Source organism: Dromiciops gliroides, chromosome 2, assembly GCF_019393635.1.
Source record: "Dromiciops gliroides isolate mDroGli1 chromosome 2, mDroGli1.pri, whole genome shotgun sequence".
In the NCBI taxonomy this organism is placed as follows: Eukaryota; Metazoa; Chordata; class Mammalia; order Microbiotheria; family Microbiotheriidae; genus Dromiciops; species Dromiciops gliroides.
The window spans coordinates 136551173-136563757 of NC_057862.1; the positions used below are offsets into that span (position 1 = coordinate 136551173).

The 12585-nt window shown below is 37.5% G+C and overlaps 1 protein-coding gene across 1 annotated transcript in view; it reads left to right on the forward strand.

The window, feature by feature from the left end:
• The window catches only part of MEF2A (myocyte enhancer factor 2A), a 224415-nt gene extending 216924 nt beyond the window's left edge, over positions 1-7491 (forward strand). Inside the window, 5 exon segments of the mRNA XM_043982784.1 lie at positions 3248-3354; positions 3357-3380; positions 3383-3445; positions 3448-3593; positions 3595-7491. Of these exon segments, the coding sequence (XP_043838719.1) occupies positions 3248-3354; positions 3357-3380; positions 3383-3445; positions 3448-3593; positions 3595-3615 (361 nt within the window). The 3' untranslated portion in view covers positions 3616-7491.
• The last annotated feature ends 5094 nt before the right edge of the window (positions 7492-12585 follow it).

Genomic DNA, 12585 nt, shown 5'->3' on the forward strand with positions numbered 1-12585 from the left:
AACTTTGAAATTCTGTATCTGTTATAGTAAGGTACAGATGATGACTACTGAACTAGTATCCTCTATGGAATTTGAGGAACAAATAGATAAGCTGACTAAGGTTTCTCAAAAAAGTCTGTAGTGGCAATAGGTGATAGTCCAGGTTTCCTGGCTCTATCCAGACTAGATCATATTAAAAGTTTTAAGTGACAGATATGCAGATTTAAACTTTTTCCAGATCGGTACTATCACAGTTCCTGGCCACCACTAGAAATAAAATTCACATTTGAAAGTTCTAAACGATCTCAGATTAGGAGTTATAAGATCATCTACAATAACACAGGTAGTAGTCTTAAATGCTAAAATTACTTTGAGGGAAAATAGATTTGTTTGGCAGTCCCAAGTAACAGATGGGCTATCTTCTAATAGAGATTCATCTTGAAGTTGGCTATTTGGAACTCAAAACACATTTTCCCATAAGAATATGAATGGTGGTTAGAGCCTGAGCCCAACACAGAACCCTCACTGCTGAAACAAAGTACATACGCAGTACACAATAAAAGAAAACAGTGTTGTTATTCGTAATTAAGCAAGATTGAATATGAAATTCTGTGCCTTGAATGTTGGCACTTAAGGACACGTGGATGATTTTTCACAGGGTACCTTAAAAAAAAGATCAGCCTAAAGCCTATTCTTCCTCTCTACCCTTCCCCTCTCCACTGGACAAGGATTAGTTAACCCACAGGAACTTCTGTTCCAGACCATCTGCTCTATCACTATTGTGTTTAGGCTATATTTACATTGATTCATTCCTAACAACCCCAATTTTCATGTCTTTTTTGACCATTACATACCTTTCTCCTGTTTTCCCTGAGAGGAAAAGGGTGTCCACTTGATTCTTCTCATGTTAACCTTCCTCTCCTGAATGGAGGAGTGGAAAGAAACCTAGGGGGGAGGCACAGGTTCCCCAGACAGTATATGTATGCATCCTTACACCAGGTCTCAGAAGGTATTAAGAAATTAAGATAACTGACAGCATTTCTTCCAACCCTCTAGACCCTTCTGAAGAAGAGTTTTTCTGAACTCTTGTCTCACTTAAGTCACTCACTTATTTCTTTTACCTCCCTCTTCCCGGACGGTGAGGAATTGGAGCGCAAGCAAAGCCTCTGAGTATCAGGATGGGATTTTCTGAAACAGAAGGTCCTGGCCATAGTAGGAAAAACACAGGGGTGAAGTAAAGAGTATCTCATAAGGAGCATCTAGTAGAGCAGAAAGGTGGAGAAAGTATAGTCAGCAACTCCATTTGTCTAACCATGAAGCAGATAAGGCAGCAACTCTACTGGCCCAGGGCAGAGAGACATGTGGAGATTAGAGAACTTTCAGAAGAACCCTGGCCCAGGCAGCTCTGAGGAAGTGCTTCAAGAATCATCAGATTCATAGTTAGCAGTAGTCTTACATAGATTAGAGGAAGAGGAGGCTCACAAAGTTTAAGTTACTTGCCCAAGGTCACACAGGTAAATCTTTAATAATAACAGGGCCAGGATTCAACCCACATCATTTAATTCAAATCCACTTCCCTTTCCTCTGAGAGAGGAGCTAAGAGGCAGAGCAGGAAGGATGAATTTTGGGTGTTCCTTAGTTTCACCTCATTCCCCAATATGTAACATGTATGTTAACTTTCATTGCTGAATTCAGACTTTTCTTCACAGTGCTCATTACTTTTTTTCCTTATTTTGGCAATGACAGTTAAATGACTTACCCAGGGTCACACAGCTAGTGTCAAGTGTCTGAGGCCGGATTTGAACTCAGGTCCTCCTGAATCCAGGGCTGGTTGTCTTTATCTACTGCGCCACCTAGCTGCCCCTAGTGCCTCACTGCTTTTAAACAGATTTGCATGACAGAAAGATAAAGAATATCTTAGGGAGCTTTTTTTCCACATATATTGATCTTCATACTCACATGTCCAAATTGCAGGGAAGGCTTATGTTAAAACATGAACTGTTGAAGCCCTCCCTAGGATAACCAGTAACAGAAATGTACAAATGAACTTGATTCAAAATAAGCATTAGTAATTCTAGAGGACTATTTATGAATGTATGCAGCTTACCTTCCTGACAGAAGGAGATACACTCAAGATGCGAGTCATAATTTTTTAACAGTGGCTTTGTTTTTTTTTAATGGGAAAAGGGTGAAAATAAATGCTTGTTAATTGAAATTATTAATTTAAGAAATAGAATAACTACAAATTGTTTTAAAAATTTGTTTAAAACTGTATAAGCACCTGTTCTACTTTTTATTTTTATTTTTGAGATTTTTCCTTTTGTTTTGATTCTCCTTTCACAACATGACTAATGCAGCAATATGTTTACTGTGATTGTACATATGTAAGCTATATCAGATCACTTTCTGTCTTTTGGAAAGGGGGGAGGGAAGAGCAGAGAGGGAGTAAAATTTGGAATTAGAAATCTTATGAAACAAATGTTGTAAACTATTTCTACATGTAGCTAGAAAATAATAAAATACTATAAGATAATTTACAAAAATAAGTTACCAAGATCGGCTTTAAATAATATTTGGATGTAGATGTTACATAAAATTATGTTTCTCTTAATGGAGTTATCCAGATGTAATTTCCCAAGCCAAGACCTCAAGGGAAGAAAAAGGTAGTTACATCTGATGTTGAAACAATAAAAATTACCCCATTGCCATCATTTTCTTAATCAGTTGGCTAAGTTGCAACATTGGGCAATGGCTTTGTTCTGATATTTGGTTGCCGAGTTATAGTGATTTACTCATTAGTGACAATTTGGAGGTGGCAGATAGGTGCAGTTTGTGACTTTAAAAAACAAAGTGGGATTCTATGTCTGTATAGGCCCCTGATCTGAGGAAATGCCCCAAAATGCCTTTTGGAATTCAGATTTTATTTCAGGTGCCTTGTTATTTTCAGTAAGTTTCTGGAATCTCTCTCTCTCTCTCTCTCTCCCTCTCTCTCTCTCTCTCACTCTCCTCTTCTTCTTCTCTCTCTCTCTCTCTCCTTTCTCTCTCTCTTCTGCTCTTTTTAGTGAGGCAGTTGGGGTTACGTGCCTTGCCAGGGTCACACAGCTAGTAAGTGTCAAGTGTCTGAGGCCGGATTTGAACTCAGGTACTCCTGATTCCAGGGCCAGTGCTCTATCCACTGAGCCACCTAGCTGCCCCTTGGACATATCTCTTCAATTAAAGAAGATGCACTCAGAGACTTGCTAACATATAACTTCCTTTTCTCCTTTAGTGCTGGAGGGCAGTTATCTCAGGGTTCAAATTTATCCATCAATACCAACCAAAACATCCACATCAAGTCAGAACCAATTTCACCTCCCAGGGATCGAATGACCCCTTCAGCTTCTCTCAGCAGCAGCAGCAACAACACAGCAACAGCAACAACAGCAGCAGCAACAGCAACAACAACAAGGCTCGTCAGGAATGGGTCGCTCCCTGTTGACAGTCTGAGTAGTTCCAGTAGTTCTTATGATGGTAGTGATCGAGAAGATCCCCGAAGCGACTTCCATTCACCCATTGGGCTTGGCAGACCCCCAAACACTGAAGACAGAGAAAGCCCTTCAGTAAAGCGAATGAGAAATGGACACATGGGTGACATAAAGCTACTGATGTGGCAGTTTTTATTTGTGTACTTCAACGAACTGCCCTACATATCTAAATTTATAAATAAGGACATGAGTTAAATATATTTATATCTATATACATACATATATCTCTTGTACGTATATATGTATGTGAGTTATGTGCGTGTGTGTGTGCGTGTGTGTTTGCATACACCAATTAGGCACTTACTGCAAATTCCTTGTATAGCTGCAATGTCCAATGTAAACAAAAGAAACCCTGTAGGCAATGGTCTGGTCTGGCACTTTCTTAGACTTTTGTTTTATAATATAATCCAGTTTTTGAGGAGAAACATTGTATCCATATATAATCCTACCACACTGCTTGCAGAAACCTAGAGGGCTCGCCCATAGTAATGTCCCCTATGTGTTTTATTCAGACTGTGTGGTTACTTGTAGTTTGTTTAAAGAAAAAATGCTTTGTAGCAGCAGGGCAGTAGAAAAGCAGGAAAAAAAGAAAGCAATAACTGTACATAAATGACATTTATATTACCCAACCCAGCATGGGTCTCTATTGCAAAGGGGGTGCATGGGAAAGGGCTGATGCTATTTAAACAAAACAAAAAAACACCAACACATACCTGTTTTGCACGTGCAAAATGTATCGGGTCAAAGAAGTGATTTTTAGTTAATAAAAAAGAGAGAGAATAGAAAAAAAAAAAGCATGAGATATTCGAAAAAATATTAGCTAGAAAAATAGAGCATTAACAAAATAAAATTAATATATTAAGTTATAATTGGAATATGTCAGAAGTTTGTTTTTACATTCATGACTATAAAAAAGAAAGGAACTGATTTTAGCTCATGTATATTTTATATTAAAAAAGTACCCTTATGAATTGATGGCTATCTATAAAGTTATATATAGTACTTTTGAACACATTCTGCTATGAATTATTTATATAAGCCAAAGCTGTATGTGTAGCTTTTTTTTGTAGAGTATAGTTTTATCTTGGTTTTGACTTTTGAGTTTTACTTTCAGAGGGAAAAAAAAAACTTGCAGGCGGGAACTTGAAACAAAAAGCCATGAACACTTATTATCTATATGTAATTAAAATTTGAGCCAAACTCTTTTTTGTGTATATAGCATCTTAAATATATTATCACTTTTGGTGTAAGTACCTAGTATTGTACGGTCACCAGATTAAAAAGTAAATTTTTGTGGATTGCCGCCACTTGAAAAAAAAAAGAGAGGCGAGGTCCTTATTAAGTAGAGTATTCACTGTTTAATATTTACTATTTTGTTAAATATACTGTACTTTCTTTGGATTTTAATTATTATTAATATCCCAATTTTTTTAGAGGGTTGTATAAAGGGATTTTCCCTCACTGGTGGTGAATGTGTGATGTTAAATTGTAATCTTTGCTGCTGTATGGTTAAGCTTCATTATACATTATACATTTTATACATATGTATATAAATAGCAAAGTGGAAAAAAATCTGGTGTTAAAGTTCATCCTGCATAATATAAAATGTGTTGTAACAGATTTTAAAAGGCATTAGTTAAAACTTTGCCTTTTGTGAGAAAAAATACAGTGGAAAAAGTTGACCTAATTTAATTCATATTAAGATAAAATGGTAACATATCAGGTGAGCACAAAAAGGTTTTATAAGTGGTAGAAGCTTAGGGAAAAACACTTATTTTGGAAATAATTTCCTTTTCTTCTAACCCTGCCAGAAATTGAGGGATGCAACTGGCCACAATTTAGCTTTTTTATTACTGTTTTTAAACTATTTCATACACAAGTAATAGTCATTCCATTTGGGGGTGGGGGGCTTAAATTGATTATAGTGCAGCTTCCATTTACAGTTCTTGATATTCTAATTGAGTGGTGGCAGACCTCAACTTGATTTTTTTAAACTCCCTACCTGAAGGACTACTCCGTGATAGCAGTTTTTCCTTCCTGAGTTAATCAGTTTTTACTATTAAGCTCGTGCCATATGAGCCAAAATTCTGCAACTTGCTGTATTTTGTATTTCAGAGTTAAAAACACCTCTCACCAGAATTCAAAATAGAACTTTAAAAAATTGTTCATTTTTATACAGAATTTAATTAACATATAGCAACTATCTGTCATCTTTACCTAAATTTCATTTTATCTTCTAAGTTAAGGGTTACTTTCTTATTGGCAGTGTTTTTGGTAAAGTTTTTTTGGTTTGAAGGTTTTGTTTTGTTTCTGCTTTTCACAAGCCATTTGAAACACGGACAGCCAAATATTCTGACTGACACAGGTAATTAGAACACTCACTTGTTGGAAGATGGAAATTTTTGGAGAAAGCTTGGTGATGACCAGTAAAGTCTATTATCATAGCCAAAACAGGAGGATTATTGTAATCTTCTCTCATTGAGAGTATGAGTATTGGGATCTTATTCAGAGGTTGTTGGGGATTTTTTTAACATTTGAAATGAATTTAGGTTTATTAGACTATCTACATGTTTTTCATAGGGTCATATACACCTAAGCAGCACAATAGTTCCCCAACAACCAAATTTCCAAGATAATTCCACTTCCTTACCACTTTATAGACCATTTATAGCTTTGAAAGTGTTAAGTGATTCTTTCATTATTATTTATGCATGTTCATGGATTTTTGCTGTATTGTGAATAGGAGTTATGCATTCACATTTACTGTCTATTTTCTTGTGTGCCTTATGAGATGGCTTTGCTGACTGTATCTCAATAGTCTTTATTTCTATGCAGGTTTATATGCAGTACAATTACTGTTTTCTAAAATAATGTTACCCAAGGCTCAGAGTTTGTATTTAAATTGCTTTGACAGAGTAAAAAATTTGTTCATTTTGCAGGAAGTGAGTATCTGACTGTTACCCTCTTTCCCATAAGCCCTATTTGTGAATTTAAACAAGTAGATTTTATAGAAGCATCCCCTCACACATACACACATGCACATATGCATATACATTCATATAATGGAAAGTGATTGTTAATGAGCATAACATAACAGTGTAATTTTAGACCCTACTTTAAAAAAAAAAATAGACTAGTAGTATGTGACACCATAAGAGAAATAATTTAACCTATTCAAGTGTAGCATCTCTTTTTTCTATAAAATAAATAAATAAAATGAAAAAAAGAGCAAGTCTATGGTTAAATTACAGAGATTAAAATAAGTTTTCAAATAAAAAATATCCAGTCTGTACTCTTTAGCCAATCCATTAAAAAATGAAACTCACCTACCTATTGTATACATACGATCCCAATCAAAATTCCATCTTTGAGTTCCAATTGAAAACATAATGTTGCAGACTAAATCAGGGGTTTGTTGTAGAAGAATAAAATGTTTTAGCATTTCCTTTTACTGTAAAGGACACTAATGCATCACATACTTTCTGGATTAACTGTCATGCGCACAAGAAATACATAGTAAATAAGGAACCTAAAAACTCCTGGCATTTGATCATGAAAAGAAGCTAGATGATTAGAATGTGAAAGAAAGATTTACAAATGTAAAATGTTTATTTCTCTGTAGAAACTTTCTTCACTTTGCTGTGCAAGAGGACACTGCTTTGCTATATTTAAAATGGCTTTTTTAAAAGAGATTTATGTATTTGGTAAATGTTTGTAGTCAACAGTTCACAACAAGAAGCTGTTCACGGTTTGATAATGTAAAACCGTTTGGCGCACAAGCTGGACTTTGTTGCCATCCTTGAGATGAACCTTTTAAGAAAAAATAAGTAATCTCAATTTTTCCCTGAATGTGTTGTTTTTCTTTCATTATACAATAAATATTCTAGTGAACTTTTTATCAAAATGGTTAAGAAAATGCTAGAGGTTGTTGTAAAATATTTGTATCCTGCATTCACTAAAGTAAAGATATACTGGCTTTTACTGTGTATTCCAGCCTCTGTCATATTTGCCTAGAATTAAGTATTTCTCTTTAGAGAAAGTTCAACAGTCTTTTCTGACTCTGTAATCCCCTTTCTTAAACAGCTTTCTCATTTCCTCATAGCTTTGTGGAGCCCCTGCTAGACTCCTTTATTTTGACCTATCAGCTTTTAAAATGTTCAAGAAGGAAAACAAGCCTTTTCCAGGGCTTTTTGACTACCAAAAGATTTGCAGAATCAATTCTTCATCCCTCTTTCTTGTGCAAACTTTCAGTGGTTTCCATTCACTACCAGTTATAGGAAAGCCTCTTGTTAGCTTATTTGCCTTTTCCTACTACTAATTTTCTAGAAAATTTGCTCTTTTTTTTTCTCATTATGTTCTGTCTTCACTGCTACAAGATTTGGTTTTTTTACACACACATATATGAGGATAAATTCCTTGTAATAATGTAACATCCCAAATGAGAACAAGGACTGGGAAGTTTTGTACCAAGGACAAAGTGGCATGAAAGATGTTCCTGGCATGGCATGAAGGTAAGATGCTTCCCTAATGAGACACAATAGAATACCTTACCACCTGTGAGACTACCTCCAGAGAAGAAGTAGGCCATCTGGTAATTTTAGAACTAGTCTTGCTAACTAGATGTTAGGTTCAGATTTTTCACGTTGGTATCCACTAGTCTGATTGCTAGTGGATTATGGGATGGAGTGGCAAACTCATATAAGAGACCTATTTGGGGGGTAGGGAGTTGTTGAAGAAAAACTTGAAGGCAGTCCCCCCACTCTCAGAAAAGAAAACCTTCAGAGTATCATTTTTTAAAATGATAGAACCAGCTCCACTCCATTTTGTAATGAAAGAAACCAAGGCCCCAGAGAAAGGAAGTGACCTGCTCTAGGTCACAGAGAAATGTTTATTAAACTCTTGCTGAATTGAGGTCAAGGCAAATAGAGCCAAATCTCATGATTTCACAGAAGGTACTTCATCCACCTTTTTACCTTTACAGAGAAGGAAACACAAGCCAAAATTAGTGTCAGAGTAGGCCCTGGAAGCCAGATTTCCCAAACTGTCAGTACAATGCTTTTTTAGCCACTTGTTGAAATTTGGCCTTGTGAGATATGATTAAAGGCATTTTGGGGGGAGCAGGGCAACAGGGGTTAAGTGACTTGCCCAGGGTCACAGTTAATAAGGGTCGTGTCTGACGGCCTGATTTGAACTCAGGGTCCTCCTGCTCTATCCACTGTGCCACTTAGCTGCCCCAATTAAAAGCATTTTTAAGGGCACTAACTAGCCTTCCTAACAGTGGCACTCTGGTCTCAAGACTTCAGCTAACCAGGAAGGAGGGGCTTTCAGATTTGTTGATGTACCTTGGTTCCAAATTCACTCATACAGATTGTACTTGAGGGCTTGGTCCTTCACAGCCACAGCCAGGGCTCCCTCACCATCTTTAGGTAGGAGACAGGTAGTGTCAGGCCACCTCCAATCCAACAGCCTGTAGAAGTCTCCCAGCTGACATCTACTACTGCTACTGCTTTGCAAAACGAAAGCACAACATCCTCTGACCTGTTTGTCCACGCTGGTCACAAACTCTGCCCCCAGCTCAAGGAAAATACAATTTAATTAGACCTATAAAGTGAGTTAGGAGATTATTATTTTTACTATTAGTAAGCTTCATGATAACATTTTGTCTTTCAGCATCTGGAAGAATTTTATTTTTAATTTTTATTGATAATTTTTTTTGACATTTCCTTTATTTCAAAATAATTTTCACCCCCAACCAGAGACTCATCCATTAAGGCAAAGAATAATAAGAGAGAGAAAACTCAGTTAATCAAAACTAGCTAACATCCATCAGTTCTGTATTGCATATAATTCGGTATTGTATGTCCAATTAGGGACAGTAATATAAAATGTCGCACATCCATAGACCTTTCTTCACAGAAATGAAGACTTCAGGAGAGGTTGAGGGTGAGGGGTGGGTGGCACCCTTCTTCATGGAGCCAAGCTTGGACATCATAATTCCAGCATCAGTTTTGATGTTATTTCTGTTTCCGTTGCTATAGTCATGGTGAATATTATATTCTGGTTCTGCCAAGGAAATGTTTATTGTTTAATCAACAAATCACATACATAAAAGATACTGAAGAGTTTTATGAGGCTTTTCACATTTCTGGCAATATGCTTTTGCTTATAAAGTTGGTTGGTATGTTGGTTATTGAATATTCATAAACTAGAAGACTCCTTGGTATTCACTTTTCATTTTCTAGCTGAATTATCTCACTGAAAAGTCTTCCTATCCTGTGTGCTTAGCTAAACAGAGTCTTCCTTGTCAAATGCAATTCGAAGTCATGTCTTCCATGCGAGTGAGTTTCACTCCTGGCTGCAAAAAAGGCTTTCATTAGCAATTTTTATAATTTGTTTTGAATTGCAGCTAAAAACATTTAAGTCACAACTACAGCTACTTAAAATCAATTCATTGCTATTTCCTGGTTTGTTCTTGTGAATACCTTGCTCAAGGCCTTAATGTGTTTTTTAGATTCTGTGTCTTACTAGCAACCAGCTGGTGGTAACCCAATGTCAATTGTATAATTGTGTAAGACCCTTCTGGACAATTTAGCCTTAAGATAAATGGTGGGGGGCAGCTAGATGGTGCAGTGGATAGAGCACCGGCCTGGAGTCAGGAGTTACCTGAGTTCAAATCCGGCCTCAGACACTTACACTTACTAGCTGTGTGACCCCTGGGCAGTCACTTAACTCCAATTGCTCACTAAAAAAAAAAAAAAAAAGAAAAGATAAAATGGTGGAATATAGAGTGCATGTAATGAGTAATAAGCAGTGAAGAAAGTAACAGGATTGTTTTGGACTTGATGTAGGATAAGTATCCTTTATCCTGCAGGCTGTGGGGAACCTCTAAAGGTTATTGGGCAATACTGAAGTGGCAATAAAGGTTATTGAATAGTGAAAAGAGAAAGCAGTGTCCATTCAGCATAAGTGGTCTGATTCCAAATCAGGCAAGCCTAGATGGAGAAGAGGCGCAAGTATTTATTAAGACTTTACTGTGTCCTAGGTACTGTGCTAAGCTCTTAGGCTAACAAAGAAAGGTAAACATTGTCTTTGCCCTCGAGGAACGCAACATTATAATGGAGGAGACCGCATGTAAACCACTCTGTATATATGAGATATACAGGTTCCATTGGAGGTAACCTCTGAGGGGAAGGCACTAGCAATGGGAGGCGCAGGAGAGTTCTCTAATAGAGGTAGGATTTGAACTGAATCTTGAAAGAAGCCAAGAGACAGAGATATAATAAGGAAAAGAATTACTGGTTATGAGGAAAAACCTATGAAAAGGCAAGAAATGGGAAGAGATAGTATTGTTATGGGTCTGGGGTACCTGAGAATTTTTCTGGAGGAAATCAAGGAACTTGAGAAACTAAACCAAAGGGAGACACACCTAAAGAGATAAGTAGCACCTGATCTGGACTGAGTTTAGCTCCAAGAGCACCACTCTTCATTCCAGTCTCCCTGGCCCCTCCGGAAAATAAGATTAGGTATGGCTGGCCGGCTGTTTGTGGCACAAGGGAGACAGAGATGGCTGAGAGATCGGAGCTGCCCCTAGCCAACTTCCCCCAGTCACCACCAGTGGGGGATGACCCTCCCCCAATTAAGGGAACTTTCCACAGTCAGATGATCACCTCATTGGACCACCACAGGTCCTTTATGAAAGCATTTGCCTGTCTCCTGCTTGAGGAAATAGTAATCTCTGAGCCACACCTCTGTGCCATGCCTTCTCCCTATGGAGAAGTCCAAGGACTTCTCTTCCTTTCCCTAGCACAAGAGGGTGTAATTTTTTTTTTTGCAGGCAATAGTGGTTAAGTGACTTGCCCAGGGTCACACAGCTAGTAAGTGTCAAGGGTCTGAGGCCGGATTTGAACTCAGGTACTCCTGAATTCAAGGGCTGGTGCTTTATCCACCGCACCACCTAGCTGCCCCCAGGGTGTAATTCTTTAAAGAGGAGTTCCTAAGAATCCCTACTCCACATACCCCCATCGATTTCCCCCCATAACAGTATTATGTTCAGGGAACAGCAAGAAGTCCAGTCGGCTGGATTAGAGAACATGGAGGGTAAAAAAAAAAAAACACAAAAAAAACCCCAACCATGGAGGGTAATGTAAGACTGGAAAGGTAGTAACACCCAGGTTGTGAAGGCTTAAAAAGAGAAACAGATTTAATATTTGATCCTGGAGGTAATAGGGAGTCACTAGAGTTTTAGTGAGTTAGGGGTACTGAGTGACACCATCAGACAAGGACTTTAGGAAGATCACAGTCAACTGATGGGAGAACGGATTGGAGTTTGGAAAGATTTGAGTCAGGGGAATATCCTTTTAGGATTCAAAGGGGTCCTATGCCAGAAGGGTATAGGGGGAATCTAATAAATTAAGAGTACATTCCAAGCAAAATGGTCTATGTTCATGAACATTTTATTCTTTCCCTTTAATACAATAAAAAGATCTTAATTGTGTGGTGGCTTAAACTTGGACAAACATTGAATCCCTCTGCTATACAAACCATAGAGTCCCATGCCCTATTTCCTCAGATAAAGTGCTGCCAGATAAGTAAAATTTTGTCAAAGCAAAATAAAATAAACATCAAAAACAGACCTCACTAGCATTGCATTTGCTCATTTTTAGGCACGGTGTGTATGTGTTCAAGTTGTTTTGGGTTTAGTTTCTGAAGACTTACTTGCAAAGTTTTTTATCTTTATTGAATATCTACTAAATTACAAAATTAATATAAAATTATCTTTTTTTCTCTATTAATTGTGATAACAATTCCTGAAGAAAAGGAAGGTGGGTTTCTTGGAATCTGTGGTTATTGAATACGTTTGGTGAGTTTCTATTTGGCAAGGATTTGTATTTGACACATCACAACTTTCCTGCAAGCCGCCTCCCTTGCTTAGCCATCTGGAGGGCTTCACTATCAAAGATAACCTTTTACTAATTCCTGGAAAGGTCACAGTTAGTTCCCATCACTCTGGGAAAGATTGGCTGCTTGCCTGCCCTGAAGCCCTCCTCAACTTGCTGAACAACCCTGGCCTTTTGACAGAAAA